We start from the raw sequence: 19,567 nt of genomic DNA on the forward strand, positions 1-19,567 counted from the left end.
CAAAAAAAAAAAAAAAAAAAAAAGTGATGAGAGACAGCCAGAAAAACATGCCGTTCATTCAGTCTGAGATGTGGATTGGTGCACATGGCTGACCTGCTCTGTAGTTTTTCCTTTTGATCAATGTATTCAACTTAGATCAAACATGGTTGTGTTTGGGGCTGTTGCAATTTCTAATATCCAAATACCATCTTTTTGGCAGAGTTCTTTCCCCTCTTTCAGGCTGTAATGAATGTACAATTGAATATAAAGTCACAATTTTAAGAAAAACAGCCCAAACATTTTTAAATTATTGACTGTTTCAGAGGTAGCATGAAAAAAAATGCAATAATGCAAGTGACAAGTGAGTAGAAGAAAGTAAAGGGAGCTACCTGCCTGCCTCCTGTGTTTGCAGAGGAGGAAGTGAGGAAAGCCTGAAGAGTGAATCCCATGGTTGCTTACTTCAGCCTGTCACTTCACATGGTCCATATCCTTCTCTGTTCTGTTCTGTCTTCCCTGTCTTAACTTTTGTTTCTCTAGAACTGCATTGATTGGTCCAGTTTATTCTCCTACCCTGCTTCTTAACTGTACATTTAGTTCTTGCCATCCTACTTTGCCTCCAGTTTCGGGTCCATGTTTGGCGTCAGGATGCACCAAACCTCCTTTATATGTGTTGCTGCCAATCTCATTGGCCTTCTCATGCATCCATGTCTCTCTTCCAGCAAAGGAAGAATTAATTCTTCCAATTCTTTTCAGATTTCCAGATTTGGCCAGAGTTAGAAACATTGCTTCCCAAACAAGATATTTTTATTGAAGAAGCATCTCATGGGCTAGTAAACCATGAATCCACTGAGGGTACTCACTGGAAAACCAACTTTGGAAAAGTTGTGAAATCTGAGAGCCTAACAACACAGGAGCAAGAAAAGAAAGTTCATGAGCACGGGGCAGCATCACCCAAAGAAACTGTCAGTGAAGATGGAAATCCCACAGACCCTGAGCTGAAGAAACCCTTGCTTACAGATAAAGCACTTGTCTCGCAAGAGAGTGGTCCCCTAGAAAGGGAACCTGATATGTATCACACTCCGGAGAAGGATTTACCACAGGATTTTGATTTAATGAGAAGCTTCCAGGTTTACCCAGGACAAAAACCTTATGCCTGCAATGAATGTGGGAAGAGGTTTACCCAAAGTCTTCATCTTCTTGAGCATAAGAGGCTTCACACTGGGGAGAAACCTTACAAGTGTAGTGAGTGTGGGAAAAACTTCAGCCACAGATCTTCCCTCCTGGCTCACCAACGAACCCACACTGGAGAGAAGCCATACAAGTGTAGTGAGTGTGAGAAAGCATTCGGCAGCAGTTCCACACTCATTAAACACTTGAGGGTGCACACCGGAGAGAAACCTTACCGTTGCCGGGAATGTGGGAAGGCCTTCAGCCAGTGTTCAACCCTCACTGTGCACCAGAGGATTCACACCGGGGAGAAGCTCTACAAATGTGCCGAGTGTGACAAGGCCTTTAATTGCAGAGCAAAGCTTCACAGACATCAGAGAATCCACACAGGGGAGAAACCCTATAAATGTGCTGAGTGCGGGAAAGGCTACAGTCAGTTCCCATCCCTAGCTGAACATCAGAGACTCCATACTGGAGAAGAGCTTTGCCAGTGCTTACAGTGTGGGAGAACCTTTACACGTGTCTCCACCCTTATTGAACATCAGAGAATTCATACTGGACAGAAACCATATCAGTGCAATGAATGTGGGAAGACCTTCAACCAGTATTCTTCCTTCAATGAGCATCGCAAGATCCATACTGGGGAGAAGCTGTACACATGCGAAGAATGTGGGAAAGCCTTTGGCTGTAAATCCAACCTTTATCGACATCAGAGGATCCATACTGGAGAGAAGCCCTATCAGTGTAATCAGTGTGGAAAGGCCTTCAGCCAGTATTCGTTCCTCACTGAACACGAGCGGATCCATACTGGAGAGAAGCTCTACAAGTGTATGGAATGTGGGAAAGCCTATAGCTATAGGTCAAACCTCTGTAGACACAAAAAAGTCCACCTGAAGGAAAGGCTCTACAAATGGAAGGAATACGGGACACCTTTCATCTATGGCTCATCCCTCACTCCATATCAGAAATTTCTGAGAGGAGACAAGCCTGAGAACTTTAATTCATCCCTCTAATTCAAGACAGCAACCAGAAGAGTAGTAACTAGAGTACAAATCAAAATGGATTTCATCTTTTTTACTTCTACAACAAATAGTTACTTCTAAGTCATGGACAGTTGAACAGTAAAAATACAAAGGATGCTGATGTCAACCATTTAAGAACTACTACAAAAAGATTTTTTAAATCTGTCATTTTTTTAAATTCATACAAGAAGTTTGAAAGGCCTCATTTAAAAAACAAGACACATGAGTAAGTTGCTTTATATATAAGCATTGTTCATGAGATAGTCATCTCTTTTTAAGAACTTCCATGTATGAATTTTCTTTTCAAGATAGTCTCTGAAATAGTTGGTAATGTGAAGAATTACGGGGCCTCAGTCCCTGAAGTGGTGAGCTGGGATAGGGAGACCTCCTTTTCATAAAGAACCACTACGGAAGAAAAGAATAATTGTTGTGTATCAACAAGGAAGCTTTTATGAAGTGCCCCTTATACGACATATGTGTATATGTGTATGTATGCATATATACTCATATATACACGCACACATGACTTTTATGTATATATGGTCATGTCACTTAACTGGGGATTCAGTTTGAAAGTGCTTCATAGGCAGTTTCATGTTTATAGGAACATCATTGCACTCGCACAACCCTAGATGGTCTGGGTCAGCCAATCAATGTACTCTCTTAAGGTGATAAACATACCATACTTTTAAAAGATTTTTTTTGAGATTATAATTTAATTACAACGTTTCTCCTTTCCCTTTCTCCCTCCAAACCCCCTTAATTCCTCCCTATTCTCCTTCAAATTTATGGCCTTTTGCTTTACTAATTGTTATGCATGCCTGTATCCATACTTTTTATAGTAATTTTCTATTGGTTTGCTTGTTTATTTTAGATAGGGTCTCACTATGTAGCCTAGGATGGCCTTGAGCTCATTATGTAGCCCAGATGGGCTTTGAATTTGCAGTTTTACTGCCTCACCCTCCCACATCCTGGGATTACAGTTATGAGCCATCATGCTTAGTGTAAATGTTGTTAGTAGGATGTGTATAAAAGTATAGTATAGCAAATGAGTAAACTAGTAATGCAGTTTGTCACCTTGATCATGTGTCATGAACTGTACATAGTTGTATGTGCTGCAATGTTATCTGGCTGCCAGCACAGCGGGTTTGTTTGCACAAGTGAGTATTGCATTGTGCCTAAGGTGTTATAATGGTTATAAGGTCATGGCAGCTCTGATGTCATTAGGCAAGTGGGAATTTTCCAGGCCAGTTATAGTCTGATGAGACCACTGTGATATATGTTGTCTATCATTGACCAAAGCATCATCAGAGGCAAATGGCCACATGTATATACTCACATATGCATGTGTTCATGTGTATGCTAATGTATATACATATACACGCAAAGAGTTTAGGAATTTTTTTTCTCCGTAGTCCATAATGATTAAAAATAGTCAATTTACTAATTTAGAATTTTACTTTTTCAAATTAAATGTTTCTCCCAAGGGGAACTTTCTTTTGCTCTCCTGTATTTGTAGTGGATCTGGTTCTGTATAGCTGAACAGAGGCTTAGTACTGTAGAAGTTGGCCTGAGCAGACACAGGCAGGAAGACTGTCATCCAAACAGTATGTTATGTGTTGTAGAGGCCAATGTTGACAGAGTTTCTTGCTATGAATCTGTTAGCACTTTAGGACCAGGAGGGATTTTAATTTATAGCCTTTCAAGAACCGAGGTCTTCAGCTCTGATAATCTATGATAGTTACAGGTTCATTTCTATCCTCAAGGCTCAAGAAGACTGTTTTGTAACCTGTTCAAATGTTATTGCTAGTGATGTAATCATTTATCTTTAGAGTTTCCTCTAGCTTTGGTCTTAGTAGTGGAGTCGAGAACATACACCTCCTTTTCTTCTGTCTCTGATTATACCTGCTTCTATAATAACTACTTAAATTCTGAAAGCAAATGAAGGTCCAGATGGAGGTATTGCTTTGGTATGCTTCTATGTAAGGCTGTCTTTTTATTATACAGCTTCTAATACTTTTTTCTTTGTAGTGCTGATGACTGAATCCAGGGCCTTATACATACTCAGAAGGTGCTCTACCACTGAGCTATATCTCCAGCCCTTAGGATTTAAGTATAAAGTTATAGATGAATATTTTATGTTAAACTATCTACTCATCACTTTTAATATTTTATATCTCCCCTAGTCCTAGTTCCTTACTGCACTGGTTTGTCATTTTAGAAATTGCCTAAGAGCATTAATTAGACCCTCTGTCTGAGGAAAGGATTAGAACGAAGCAGGCATTCAGCACATGTTTCTTGATTGACTTCTTTTGGCTCGTCAGAGTAGTTTTATGTCTTTAAGTGTGTTTGTAAGAAAAATAAGGCTCCAGATGAACCTTGGAATTTCTTCCGTCCCTAGTGGCCACGAGCATGCTCAGTGCCCACTTTTTGTTTTGCAAATGCCATTCACCATCAAAAGGATTCAAGACTCCTTGAAGAAATGGCTGGTTGCATGTTTGGCTCAGGGGGAATATAAATGCACCTACAGTATATCCTTATGATAAAGCATCATTTTAGAATTACTGACTTGAAGATGCATCCTTTGGTCAAACTTAGGATGCTTCATATATCAAAAAAAAAAAAAACAACCAACCAAACAGAATTGGATGTAATATTTTCAAAAGGCTATGGGAAAAAACTTCATAAAATTACTTGAGGAAAGCTATTTTTTAACTATATACAAAACCAATAAGCTTAGAAAAATCATTTAACAATTGTGATTGTCATTAAATCTGGCAAAAAAAAAGATTTATTGTAAAATCTACCTACTACATGAAAAAAAATTTAAGGAACATTGCATAACCGCAAAAGAAGACAGCTATGCAGATCCTTCATTGAGCTATGCAGAAGAAGCACCTGCTTTCATATTGAGCTCTGACAGGCAGAGTTCCCCTTCATGTGAGCAGCAACCATTGTGGCTTCTGCCAAGGCTGTAGAAGCACTATTATTTGTGATACACTGCCAAAACCAGTTAGCAGAAATCTACAGAAATCTCTTTTTCTACACTTACCTTCCTGTTTACAGAGAATTGAGAGTAACAAGTTAGAGTATACAGTCATAGACAGAAGTAGGGTTTGAGACATTGGAAATGACCATGGAGCTGCTCTTTTCAAATAGCCAGTGTGTTAGAACAAAAGTGGGCTTTTTTCCCCAAGGCACCCAAGACAGCCACATACAAAGTGTGATCCTTTATTGAGAAGTGTAGTCAGGAAAAAAACTGTAAAAAGACATTTGGGGGATGTTTAGGAAAATACAAAGATGAGAATAGGTATTAGATAATGTCGTATGCTTACTTTTCTTAGAATAGGCAAGATTTTGAGTTTATATTTCCCTATCATGCATGCAAAAGTTTTAAGTTGACAAGTCATCCTGTCTGCGGGATATTTTAAATTGAAACTGTAGAATTGATCAATGATTGTTGAATCTTAGTGGTGGATATAGAGTTTATTATTGGTCACCCTTTAAGCTTGTCTGTATGTGTGCTTAAATTTAATAAAAATTGAGGCAAAAAATGATTTATAAAGTGATAAATGTGAGGTTTCTGTTCCGAATCCTTTCCTGTGCTCAGAGAAACACAGGTTTGAGAGTTCATCTTCCATGAGTATGTTTGTAACCTGTAGAGATGGTGGATTTGGCGTCCCTTTAAATGACGTAAGCACCCTGCCGTCTCTCTCACTGCCTACAACTGATACCCAGGCCAGCTGTTCAGATGCCCTCAGAAATAATGGCAGCAGATTAGAGAAGGAAACACGTGTGAAACAGAAATCTGGCATTCTGGGCATTTCTGTGGAGCACAGGGGAGCTGAGCAGGCCAGTCACATCTTTGTGCTCCGACCCCTCTCGCTGGCCAGAGGAGCTGTGAGCCAGCGGTGGTCAGCAAGGTCTTCATCAGTTTCTTTCCACTGTTTCTTTCTACTTGTGCTTGATGTGGATGTGACGTGAGGCAGAGAAAAGGACCTAAAACCTCGGATTTATAGTCAGGAGATCGGGGACCAGAGACTCTTGGGATAGAATGTCAGAAAAAGGAAGCTTAAGAAAGTGATCTACAGATTTGTCCATACAGTCTTGGTGGTCACCGTGATCTCTGCACACATTGGTCTCCAGGTATGTAGTCCATTTGTAGTAGGGTTTTCCAGAAGCACAGAACCAGCAGAATCGGGTCTGTATTCAAAGGGAATCATTAGACTGGCTTCCATGATAGAATTGGAGTAGTCCAGCAATAGCTGTCTCACACCAGAGAGGCTGAGAACACAGGAGTTCCATGAAGCTGAGTGCCTCCACCTCCTCACCCGAGCACCAAAGGTCTAGAGCATTCCTGGAGAGCCACTGCTCTTTGGTCCTCATTGGAGAATCTCAGATGCTTTCAAGCTAGCTAAGCTAGACTTGCTTATACAGCAGCATCAAATGAGATGTCTCAAACAAGATAGAAGGTGTGGACGGATACCTGAGGTTGCCCTCTGACCTCTGTGTGCCGGCTGTGGCTTGCACGCACATGTGCTCCCCCTTCCCCATATAAAAAAGCACCTTAAATTTTCCTGAGACTCCTTTGACCCGTGCGTAATTTAGATGTGCATTGTTGAAGCTCAAGGTATCAGAAGACATTCCCAGCTGATTGCTAGTTTAGTTCAGTTTTTGGTTTAAGGGTTTATATTATTTCTGTTCATTACTTGCTGGGCTATGCTTTGAGGTTCAGAATGGCCTGTCATGGTAAATAGTTCATTGTCAGTTTAAGAAGAGATACATTCACTTCTTCTCTGTCTGTCTGTCTCTCCCTCTCCTCTTTTTCTTGTTTTGGGTTTTGCATCTGTCATCTTTGGGCTTTGATAATCTTCCTGTAAAATCTCAGATTTGCAGTTGCCAAGATCTGGGCTCTGATGTGAGCATTCCTTTCCCTCTCATCCAAACACTAAGCAGGCCTGGCCCTGTTTGTCTTCCAAGATTAGACAACATTGGCCAAATTCAGGATAGCATGGCCCTATACTATCCTCTTCTCATCAAAGAGAGGAGACTTGAAGAGCTGGAACTGTCTGATGATCATATTCTGGTTAAAAGTTTCCAGTAATGCCTTGCTCTTGGGGACAAGCTTTTGTTTCAGAGACCAGGCTGGGGCACATCTCAAAGTGCTGACCTTTCTCCTCCCTGCCAGAGCACAAGGAGAATTTTCTTCTGTTTTCTCTGTGTCTTAGTTTCTTTTCCTGTAACAACTTAGTGGAGAAAGGGTTTATTTTGGCTCACAGTTCAAGGGTACAACAGGGCTGGAAGCAGCTGGCCGCATCCACACCCTGGAAGCAGAGAGCAAGGGATACTAATGCTCTGCTCAGGCTCCATTTCACACAGTTCAGGACCCAGCCCAGGTAATGGTGCTGCTACTGTCAGGATGGGTCTGCCAACCTCAGCTAAGTCAGAACCCCTCAAAGGTGTGCTTAGAGGCTAAATAATCTCTCACAGGTGTTTCTGGAGAAATGGGCAGTGGAGGCAAGGGGAGTGATGTGGGAGTCGCCTCTGTATGCTGTGAATACCTTTGGTTAATAAAGAAGCTGTTTTGGGCCTGTGATAGGGTAGAGCAGAGCTAGGCAGGGAAAACTACATGTCATGCTGGGAGGAAGAAGGTGGAATGAAAAGAAGCCTTAAGCCGTGTAGCCCTGCCGGACAGACGCCTGAAATTTACCCAGTAAGCCACAACCTTGTGGCAATACACAGATTAATGGAGATGAGTTAAAGTAATATGTAGGAGCTAGCCAAAAGGAAGCTAGAGCTAATAGGCCAAGCAGTGATTTAATTAATACAGTTTTTGGGTGGTTATTTTGGGTCTGAACTGCTGGGCAGTAGGGAAACAAACAAGCAGCCCTTCTACTACAGGGGAGCACATGGCCAAAAAGATAAGAAAGGAGGGGGAAAAGAATGGAGAAGTGTAGACAAGAGGGAAGAAACAACCTTGGTGTCAGTAAGGGTTTTGATTGGAAAATGTTAGACTGATCTGGGTGTGGGTACACTCCTAAAACCCTGACAGTTGGCGAAGAGAGGCAGGTAGATCTCTGTTAAGTTTGAGACCAACCTTTTCTAAATGATGAGCTCTGGAATAGTCTCAAAATGAGGGCTGGGGAGATGGTTCAATGGGTAAGAGTGCTTGCTGCTCTCCCAGAGGACCAGAGTGTGATTCCCAGCACCCAGACCAGGGGGCTCACAACCACCCTTAACTCTAGGTTCAGGGAATCTGATGCCCTCTTCTGACTCCTGTAGAAGCCTCACACATGTGGCATTCACACACACACACACACACACACACACACACACACACACACACACGAAACTTTTTAAAACAAACAGCCGGTGTTAAAAACTGCACAGCTCATACAAATGTCTGTCACCTCATCATTGAATGATGTCACCAAGAAGGCAGTATCAACTAGATATTTGCATGTGTCCCAGGGTGACCCTCAAAATGGTGAAGTGGCCTGTGATTTTATAAAAAAGGTAGAAGTTGACAAAACTGTAGAAATACAAACTAAAATCTACAGTCAGGAGTTATCAAGAATTATCAAATTAATACACAAAGATATTATTAGAATAACGAAGCTTTTAAAATATGGGGCATCCTAGTATGTAGCACCCAATAGCTGACAACTACGGATTCTCTTCACAGCCACTCCCCCAAGGATTTTACACAATTAGAGGAGTCTGCCCCTCAGTTCCCTACCCCACTCCCCAAAACTGGCTAGCACACAGTGGGTGATAGAGAACACTTCCTCAGTGCAATGCTGCTAACAGGTTGGCTGCCTAAATTTAGAAAATACACACACAGGCCTTCCAGTTAAGCTTGAATTCCAGAAAATTTTCCTTTTTTTTTTTTTTTGTATGTCTCTTTTTTTACTCTAAAAGTGTTTCTGTTTCTCTGGATTTCAAATTTAGCTCAGTGACTAGTATTTTCTCCTGGAAAGCCTACTCATAAGAGAAAGGATCACAGTAATTGGGTTGAGGTGACTCTTGGCTAAGTCATATCCCAAGGTAAGTTGGAAGAGGATGCCCCTTCTCCCCCATGGGGTGCTGATTTAAGCAGCCATAGCCAGTGTTCTTAGATGTCTCCCTGCCCCAGGAGTCTGGGGCTCATGGCCAAGATGGGCTTGCCAATGTGACATGTCTCTCCTTCCCAAGTTTAGGCTGGGGATGAGTGTAGTCAAGGTAACAAACCAACAATGTCATGATTTGCAAAACCACAGATGCTTTAATAAGTTATGAAAGTAAAGAGTCAAGTTTTACTATACAGAACAAAAACGCATCAATGGCTGTTGTCAGATAAAATGTTGTGATTTAAGTTGAGCACCGTGTTTGGCTCCATTTGGTGGCCACCTGTCACACAGGAGTAAATAGAGTCAGAATGTTACCTCGGACAAAGACATTGCTATTGAGTACCAGTTATATACTTAAAACAGACCCCAAAAGACAACTCTTAAAACACAAATGTGAGGTTTATATGCGAGATTCCACGGGATTTCCTAGGGACTTTCTTCAAATGTGGCCTGATTCTCCCTAAGAATAAAAAATGACTCCCAGGTGCCTTGGGAGTTCTTTCTGGGTGACGTAGGACAGTCTGGGTCATCGCACAGTGCTGAAGACTTCTAGAGGACACCTACCTGCCTCTGGGGCTACAAGAATGACTGCCTAGGGCTGCTTCTAAATCCGTTCTCCGGATAGTCCCATGCTCAGGAACTCAGTGTCTCTGAGCCCAGTGGGCACTGTTCCCATGAGCACCACTAGCTCCATAGAGGCCTGGAGGCCCCTGGCCCAAGACACCAAGGATGCCATGTGGGACCTCATCTCCCTCAGGGCATCTGACTTGCTGGGGCTGTCCAGCATAGGGCATCTATGAAGCTCTGCTTTACTGGCATCAGAGAATGGAGTGTTACTATCCTACAGCCATTAGAATGGGTAAACTCAGCCATATCCTGGCTACTATAAGTCTAGAACATTCCTCTGCATTCTACTGAGGATGGGAAATACTCAGTTCTTCAACCTGTGGGTAAACCCAGCTGACCTGGATTCAACAAATGAGGGCCAGCCATAGGATTCATTCCCTGCTTCAAGGAGGCAGGAAAGCAGAATTGTTCTCAACCACATCCTAGGAGACATATTCAAAGGCATTTTTCCAGTTTGGTTCTTTGGGAGCTGGGCAGTGAGTAGTATGTGTGGGATGTGGGGGCAAGGAAAGGGTGGCAGGGTCTGTCCACCCTCTAGGAAGAAAGTTAAGCACCATCTTAAACGTTAGTCCAGCTGTCTCTATGTGCTGACTTCTTTCCACAGACCATCCATAGACACCCCTGCCCCCCCACCCCCACGCACACATGCACATGCAGATTTACACAAGCACGCTGAGCACCTTGAAACTCAGTGGAGGATGAGCCATAAGGGAACCGACTCAAGTCTCAGGATTCTTACTCTGATTGGCAGGACTGGAGAGGGGGGATGTCAATAAGAAAATAATCTAAGATCTGTGATTGGTGAGAACACAGAACTTCTAGCTCAGAATTATGGTCAGGCTAGACCCAGCTAGGGAGCTAATGTGCCCTGGGTCTTTCCATGTGGGGAGGTTGGCATGACATGCTCACAAAATGCCTTGGAATGAGAGACAAAGCTCAGCATCCTCCTATCATCCAGCGGCTCCCTTTTAATCCCCCCTTTACATCTGGCTCACCAAACACTATTCTACCACAAACGAAGTTATCTAAGCTTCTAAAGATAAAGTGGGGCTCCCACCTCCCACCCTATACCTCCTATGGCAGACAGTGTTGTTGGGTTCTATAACTTCTAAAGGTTGGAAGTGGGCAAGGCCAAGGTCAGACTACAGGCAAAACCCACCCTCTTAACCTGAGTACCTCACCACCCCAGTGGTGGTACTGGGAGCCCAGGAAAGGGAGAGTCCTGGGCCTTGGGTCACAAGCTGGGTCACCCCAGCAGAGGACATCCTTCCTCTCTGTGGCCTTGGCCCAGGCTGGCCAGAGAAGAATACTGGGGCTCTTCCACCAGAGCCTGGGAGGCAGCAAGCAAGGCCAAGGTGAGTGGAGAGGAGAGAATCCTTGTTGCCTTTGACCCAATGGCTCCTGTTTGCAACTGTCCTCATATCCCCATTATAGAAGTCTCATCACTTTCCTGGAAAGAACTAGATAGGTGCACAGCCCATGCTCGGCTGAGATCAAAACACTGTACACCATGAGCACCAGATGTTGAAACTGCACCAGACAACTAGACCAGCGGTTATAGCCTGGAGGGTGTAGACCTAAAACTCCCTCCCACCCCTGCAAGTTAATATATTTTGAGTACAGGAAACCCAGATCGCTGGTTGTGCAACATAGGACAAGGCCAGGTTGGTAAGGCAGAAATGTCACACTGGCAGCTAGAGCTGGAGTCTACCAACAGCCCTAAATAGACGCTGCGCTCTGGTTGGTTGGAGCCTACCAATAGCCCTAGATAGAAGCTGTGCTCTGGTTTGTTGGAGCCTACCAACAGCCCTAGATAGATGCTGCTCTCTGGTTGGTTAAAATCCACTCCTAGCTACCACACTTATCCACTCATCTTCCTGGCCTTTGAGGTCATTTTGGCTCATGACCTCCACTTCAGTGTACTCAACCTGGCAACTGATCTATTAAATAAAACATCATGTAACTTAATCGTCCCCAGTGGTCTCATGCCTTGGGGACTATCACCAAGGAAATGGAGGTTCTCAACTACTGCTTAGTAAGTTGGAGCCACGTTTTTTTCTCTCAGAGTCATTCCTCTTGACCTCCCAACATTGACAGAAACTAGGGAACTTGGCTATTCCACTCTAAACCTAAGATCACCACAAGATTTAGGTCATTCCTAGCCTGGAAAGTACATGCTAGGCTGGTTGTCACATGCCCACCCCTCTCCATATATATCCTTTTGTATTATTTTCCAAACCTTTCGGAAGCACAACACAGGATTTGCCATCCCATGGAATAGAGCTATAAGCAAGGGGAAGAAGCTGTTGATGCGAATCTTTCCATTTTATTAGAACTTTCCGGCCTTCTCTTTTCTCTGCACTGCATTAAGGAGCTCCTGGATTCTTTGGTTCTTCGTCTTTACATTCAGGCTCGGTCGTCGAGGGATCAGGTTGGTAGACTGGACCTCTTCTTCCACACCATGGATCTTGTAGGGGACATCCACAGCATTGGTTTCTGGGTGGTCCTCCGTGACATTGATGCCGGAGGCATTGAGGGGGACCTCCAAGGGAGGCCCTGACAAAGGCTGCACCTGTGTAGCTACCGTGGGTCCCGGGAGTGTGGGCATGAACACATCGATGTCATTGTGCTTCCCCAGTGGAGGGTCCACGCCTGCATCCTCTATGAGGCTGAGGTTGTGGGGCGGGTTGCAGGACTTGCAGCAGAGCTTGTTGTAGCTGGGGATGGAGCAATAGCGAGACAAGACTTCCATCCTACAGAACATTGACTTGTCACCTTGGCACTGGTCCTCTGAAAGAGAAGAGTGGGAGAAATAACCAAAGGACAAGGTGAGGGGAGCAGGTACCCACTGCCGAGTGCAGATTGCTGGAGGAGGCACGTGACAGAGTCCAGAGGCAGCACAGAGGCAGGGAGCTTGTGTGGAGAGTCAGTGTGATCGCAGGGTCCAAGTCTCAGAGCGGGGTGGCATCCACAGATCCCCACCGGCAGTGCTCCCCTCCTGCAAGCAATCACCAGCCAACCCTGCCTTTTCAGTGCATCTCACACATTGAGACAGACATGAGACTTTCTGTTCTTAAGAGAGATGCCAAGTTCAACCTCAAGGATGGGGCTTAACTGTATCCCCAATGTAATTTTGTGGCAGGAGTTAACTCTATGGTAACCTCCAAGTAGTAACTATAACAAAACCCAACCGAAATGAACCAACCCCTAAAGCTCAGCTCCCTGCCCCTCAGCTAGAGCCTCACTGTGTGCCACCTGTCCTAACCTGACCTCCCAAGGTTTCTGTCAGAGACTGAAGACTCAGGCTTGTGCAGGTCTTTGGACACTTGCCCAGACTTATCTGATGTATCCTGTCCTGCCACTGCTCCATCCAGCCATGGTGCTGGAAGCTGACCAAACCCAACAGCCATGCCAATTTGAGGATTGCCTGTAGAAGTCAGAGAGCTCTACAGAGTCATGGGCCAAAGTCATCATTCTACCTGGTTTTATAAATAAAGTTTTATTGAAACACAGCCACATTTATTATCATTGGCTACCTTCCCACTGTAGCAACAGTGTCATAGAATGTGACAGAAACCAAATGGGCTCCAATGCCTAAAATATTTGTTGTCTGGCTCTTTGCAGATAATATTGGTTAACTATGGGTCAAGGGCAGCCCTCCATTAGTGGTTGGCCAAAGATACTGTTTAGTTGACTGAGATAGCCCTAAGGGATTGAATCTCCTTCTTAGGATGCCCCCCCCACTTCCACTTGGCTTACCAGGTAGACTTCTCTGTCTGATTTCCTCTGACTGAACTACATGACTTCAGTTTTGAAAACTTCAAGTTTCAAACAAACCCGTAAGTGAATCAAAAAAGCCGTGGGTTAAAAGCTTGGTGTACTAATAACAACCAAGAAAAACATATCAGTCAGCCCTCTGTGCCCACAGGTTCTACATCCTTGGATCCAGTTAACCATGGACAGGATTTGGGAAAACACCATATTAAACAGGCTCCTTTATAGTCATTATTCCAAAAAACAACACAGTAAAACAGCTATGTGTGCGTGCTACATTGTATTGGGAGTTATATGAAATGGGGGGGGGGCAAAGTGTTTGGGGGGATGCACACGTCATATGGAAATACTAGACCATTTTGTTCCAGGATGTAGCCATCTGCACGATCAAGGGGTGGTTACCACCCTTACTGAAAGCACTCCAGTGCTGTGTCTTTTTAAACAATTCTGCTGATCAGACAGCTCTCCTAGATAGAGGAGCTGTCAATTACACTTCCTTCAGGCTGAGCTGTGTGTCCCGAGGCTCTGGTAGATGAAAGGCTGCCAAGATAATTTTAATTCTTATGATATTTGATCTTCCATTCCATTCCCAGGGGGCAACTAAATAGCAAGAACTCTTGGATTTTTTTTTAAGATAGGCTTTCACTGTGTTGATCAGGCTGACCTTGAACTCACAGAGATCCACCTTCCTCTGCCTCCAAAGTGCTGGGATTAAAAGCATGCACCACCATGGGTGACCAAAACTATTGATTTCTAAGCAATGATGCTAAACCATTGAGAATGTACGCATTGTTCATAAAGTCATCTTAGAAGCTAAGCATGGCCAATCCTGGTTAGAGCTTGGATGGGAGACCTGTGTGCCCTTTCCAGAGTCTTGGTGGCATATGAATTCCATCTGGATTACTGATTGCTTCCTGTTCATAGTTTTCTTGAATGCCCTTTAAAAGTTATCATTTATTTTAGGAGAAAATTGATCCTAGTGTCATTCATTCATAGAAGACACGTGCCATGATAGCCTCAAATGTGAATACAGAGAAAAGGCAAAGTCACTTTTAAAAATCACCAATCTCTAAGAGAATACTCTTGCACAGAACTCTGAGTTAGAGGGAAAGTAAAGTGTAACAGATGTTGGGAAAGGCACAAGCAAGAATTTCTCCTCGATATTATAAAAGGTAAAGAAAAACAGGGGGTATCCCTTGGTGGGAGCAAACACATCATGGCAAATTTCATTTCATCATCAAAACCTCATGAAACTCATTTATAAAATGAGCGGCACCTTCCCCTCCATCACGGATCTTAGAAGGGCCCTGTGCAGGTGGCCCCCTGGGTTCCCTTAGAGGGCAGCTAGTCATGACTCATCTCTGGAGAGATGGACTGAGGGACACAGAGTTGTCAATCTGACTATCCGGGGGCTCCCGTTTCTCTTCAGCTATGATTCCTTTGATTAACAAGCAGAGCTACGGGCAGTAGACCCAAGCACAGCTCCTGTGACATTTCTGGAGCCGAGAGCCTGAGCTGCCAATCCTATTTCCTAGATGCTGGGCCATCTCCTGTTGTTCTTTCTCATTACCTCCTGACCTTACTGCTCCCCAGCACTGAGGAACGTGGAGCACGAGTCCCACCCACCGGACAAGACAGACCTCAGGTGAGGAGGTCCCCGTTGAACTCTGACCCACTGCCTGGTTGTTGTTGGTGAGAGGACACAGGCCCTGTGGCTATTAAGAGCAAAACTTAGGCGGTACAGGCAGGCAGGGATGCGCGCGCGCGCGCACGCACGCACGCACGCACACACACACACACACACACACACACACGACCCCTGCCCTGCTTCTCCTAAACCAACTTTCCCAAGACCACACCCCTCTTCCATCCTTTGGTTGAGAAGAATCTACTCTTGATGAATAGGTATCTCAAGGCAGGGCAAGGGCCTGACAGTGACTCTGGAGACATAACCCGTACCCCACCTTTCTGCTCTGACCCCAAGAAAAGAAGAAGCCAACCCAGGCAGCACCAAGGAGCAGAAAAATGAGACATCTCTGTAAGGTACTCTGCACCGACAGTTCAAGATGGAGTGCAACAGGCCTACTTGGAAAATTTCTTTGGTTATGTGTGTTAGTGAAAGATGGGCCCTAAACATCTATGTTGGGCAGGGGGATGGGGTGGAGTGGGGGGCTACGAAGTCCCTGGAACCAGAAACCAGGTGATTAGTGCTACTGGATGGTGCCGCATGGCACCTCAGCGCTGCCTGCCAGGAAGGTGAAAAGAACAAGCCGCCAGCTGACCAAACCCAAGCTCCCAGTTGAACTGAACTTTTATTGAGTTTATTTGTGGGATGCATGACAAGAAGTCTTTCCATCATTAGTAAGAATAAAAGGTCATTTTCACAGTCACTTTGGCACACACTAATGTCTCATGGAAAGGAAGAAAAAGAAAGAAAAAAAAACCAGAAAAGCAATGACGACAACGAAATCTACATAATACGTCATTAAGTACATACAAAATACTAATAAAATATCCCTGATAAACCAAAGTGCGTACAGACGGGAGGCAAATGCCCAGGACCGTGTTGCACCATCTGCAACCACACAGGTCACTCACATCGCCTCGTCAAAGTTGGAAGTTAACAGTCGTGAGAGGATTAATTTGCAGTAACACACCGATTATTTACATAACAGTAATTAGTGCCAAGGAAAGTAGGAGGAGGCTTGGCTGCATGGTCCAGCAGGAATTAGAGTTATTAACAGATGAAGGTGGCTGGGGCCAGGTGGGGCTGGTAGGACTGTCAGTTGGGAGTGCTACATTGGTCACGGCTAAGGACCCAGGTGTGTCACCCTCTGGGTGTAAGGCCGCGCTGTGGGAGCTCCTTGTGGGAGTCTCCGCTAAACAGTCCACGCCAACTGGCCAGGTGGGTGTCAGAGGAGGACCCCTTTTGTCAGAGATAGATGGAGGGCCTGCTAAGACCCTTCACACGCGGATGGTTCAGAGAGGGAGCAAGGCCATCTGGACTTAGAAACCTTACCCTTGGCAAAAGGTGGGCAAAATGGGTGGGGTCCCCCTAGATCTGCAGTGCCTGCCTCCTACCCGGATCACATCCCCCACCTGAGGCTGGAGTCAGCAGCCAATTCTGTTAGCTTTCAACTTTAAGGCATCTTCTACATAGTGTTTCTAAGCAAAAAAAGCAATAAAAATTGAGGTATTCTGTAGTTGTTCACACTGGTAGGTGAGGCACATCCATATCTGTCAATCAGTCAATCGTCAATCAGTCAATCTCACTTTCAATCCTCTGCACGAGTCATATGCACACAACAAGAAAAAGGCCATTGGAGCAAATGGACAGAGAATGGAAGAGGTGGTGTGTCCATGACGTCCCATTTCAGGGACCTGTCTCCCTGCCTCCTCCTCCGTGTGAGAGGACAGGGGGATGGGGGGCCGAGGGCCGTGTGGGTTGGGTGCAAAGGCCGGACGGAAGCAGGCCATAGTTTCACAAGTCAGAAAGGACACACTCAGCGAAGGGCAACAGCAGCAGCGACAGCAGCAGCAGCCGGGAAGCCCCTGACACCGCAGGAAACTTGGGGTCTGTCACCCCGGCACAGGAGATGCAAAAAAACGCACACCGTAGAGACCCCTGTGGCCTCACCTCAATGGTGGTGGCGTCTGAAAGGGGATGGGGCTGGCTTCCCCTTGGAGTTGACCCGCAGCTTCAGCCTGGAGGGATGTGGCCCAATGAGGCAGTCGCCATGGCGAGGTGGTCACACTCGCACAGTGGCCTCAGGCCCCTCCGGCACCACAACAGATCTTTGCCCCTTTTCAAGCCATCACAAAACCAGGTCCTGGCCCCCCTACAAGAGGCCAGTGTCCCCAGACCAGGCCTCCTTGAGGCTGGCCCTCGCTCGCCGCCACCAAGCCGGACAAGCTCAGAAGGAGCAGGCTGAGCACACAGGCCCAGCAGAAACAGATTCACCCAGAGAGCGCTCAGCAGGAGTCAGGGAAGCTTTCCATAGAGAGAGAGGAGGGGAGCCCAAGGCAAGCTCCACAAGGCGCAGGGCATGCACTGGAGGGCAGAGGCAGAGTTATAAACGGGTCGGTTACTTGACGAGATCTTCCGGATGGGTGAGTCAGGGTCAGGCCGGGACAGCCACTGAACCACGTAGCTCTTCTTGGAGGGATCCGAGATGTTTCCTGGAAGGAAAAGAGGAGGCTGCAGCTGCCAGGGCACCATAAAGGACCACAACCACGACCACCATCACAGCATCCACAGCAAACAGCTCACCTCCAGGCATCCTGGGGCCCAGGGCAATAGGAAGGCATGGTTCCTGTTCCTGGATAAACTGGTCTAGTCTCCTGCCTGTCTGCGTCCTGGGAACGAGCAATGTCTCTGCAATTACCCACTTCGGGCCCATCCACCTACTAATTCATGTCCTGTGCCTTCACCCTCTTTACCCCACCTTACTTCCGGGATTCCTTGTCACTCTAACCTGTCACTGGAGAAACATGGTGAGGATGACAAATCCTGCCACCCCTACCAGGACCTCTTGCACTCTGTCCTCTGTAGAAGAAGAGAATAGTGGAAATGGGGTTCTAGCCTTGAGCTGCGGTGTGGATCAAGATGTTGAAACACAGGTGATACTGAACCAGACATCTGCAGTGTTCTTGGCTGCTGTTATCAAAGAACACAGGGCACCCTCTACTCACTTGGGCATCCCCTTCCTACATTGGCATCTCTATTGCAAAGGCCACACTCCTGCTGTGTTGTGCTTCACTGTGGGTCACTGGAACATCATGCCATGAAGGCAGGGATGGGCTGAGACTTCTCTTCTGTGCACACCAGGACCCGTCCAAGGATGCTCATATGTCAACCGTTCCCCCCCCCCCATCCTATTTCTTTCTAGGGAAAGTCTCAGCTCTGGTGGGGAATGCTCAAGTTCAAGTTCCCCCCGCGAACCCATGACAAGCCCAGCCATTTTGGAAGAAGAGTAGAATCTGACTGCACCGAGCTCCCACTTCCCCTTTTCTAGGCTGCTGCATGCTGGGGGCCAGGGGTGGCACAGGGCTTACGGGGACATGGTGCAAGCTTGCAGATCCTTGCTGTCTCGGGCCGTTTCTCCTGGCAGACACCAAAATTATCATCTACAGTGCGGCAGAGGACTGGTCGCTCCTGGGTGCCGTTGCCACAGGTTACCGAACACTGTAGGTACAAACCATTAATCAGAGTTACCTCCCATACTGGGCCTCATGCTCCCCGGCCATGTGACTGGTGACCCATGGGAGATGGTGTGGGTCTTGTCCCTTGGGGGCTCTCCTAGAATGCATATGCCCATTCCTCAGGACTACTGTGACGCCAGCACCTCTGGGTCCTCCCTTCCTCCCACGATTTGGATATAATCTGAGCATGTCATTCCAGACATGTGTGTTGGCAGCTCTGTCCCCACTGTGGTGGTAATGGGAAGGGGAGCAAAACCTAGTGGGGGCTTTTCCTGACCTGTTTGGACCTTGGCTGCCTGCTTCTCCATGGGGTCACTCTCCCATGCAGCCCATCATGGTGCCATATGTCATAAGGTCCTCCGTCATAAGGACAAGGTTGATAATGCCAGCACCATGGCCTAAACCCTTCAAAACCATGAACTAAAGAAGCCTCTTTATACAGTAGCCTGCAACCCTCCACACTGCCATAAATCCCTATGGAGAGTGAGTCCCCAGGAAAGTAAAAACAGAATTGCTATCTGGCCCCTTGCTCCTGCATCTAGACCCAAAGGACTCTAAGTCAACATACTACAGAGGTATGTGCACTAGCCAGGAAATGGATCCAGCCTACCTGTCCATCAAGAGATGCACAGAGAGAGAGAGAGAGAGAGAGAGAGAGAGAGAGAGAGAGAGAGAGAGAGAGAGAGA

At 45.9% G+C, this 19,567-nt stretch overlaps 2 protein-coding genes across 2 annotated transcripts in view; one reads left to right on the top strand and one right to left on the bottom strand.

The window, feature by feature from the left end:
• Nucleotides 1-5,722, top strand: part of Znf454 (zinc finger protein 454) — a 64,810-nt gene extending 59,088 nt beyond the window's left edge. The window contains 2 exon segments of the mRNA XM_005350314.3: nt 1,097-1,582; nt 1,655-5,722. Coding sequence (XP_005350371.2) covers nt 1,097-1,582; nt 1,655-2,159 — 991 coding nt within the window. The 3' untranslated portion in view covers nt 2,160-5,722.
• A 4,862-nt stretch (nt 5,723-10,584) lies between these two features.
• Nucleotides 10,585-19,567, bottom strand: part of Adamts2 (ADAM metallopeptidase with thrombospondin type 1 motif 2) — a 195,548-nt gene continuing 186,565 nt past the window's right edge. The window contains exons 20-22 of the mRNA XM_013347440.2: nt 18,734-18,863; nt 17,768-17,857; nt 10,585-12,694 (exon numbers count right to left, since the gene is read on the bottom strand). Of these exons, the coding sequence (XP_013202894.2) occupies nt 12,234-12,694; nt 17,768-17,857; nt 18,734-18,863 (681 nt within the window). The 3' untranslated portion in view covers nt 10,585-12,233. The remainder of the gene's footprint in view (nt 12,695-17,767; nt 17,858-18,733; nt 18,864-19,567) is intronic.

Source organism: Microtus ochrogaster, chromosome 7 (genome assembly GCF_000317375.1).
Source record: "Microtus ochrogaster isolate Prairie Vole_2 chromosome 7, MicOch1.0, whole genome shotgun sequence".
In the NCBI taxonomy this organism is placed as follows: domain Eukaryota; kingdom Metazoa; phylum Chordata; class Mammalia; order Rodentia; family Cricetidae; genus Microtus; species Microtus ochrogaster.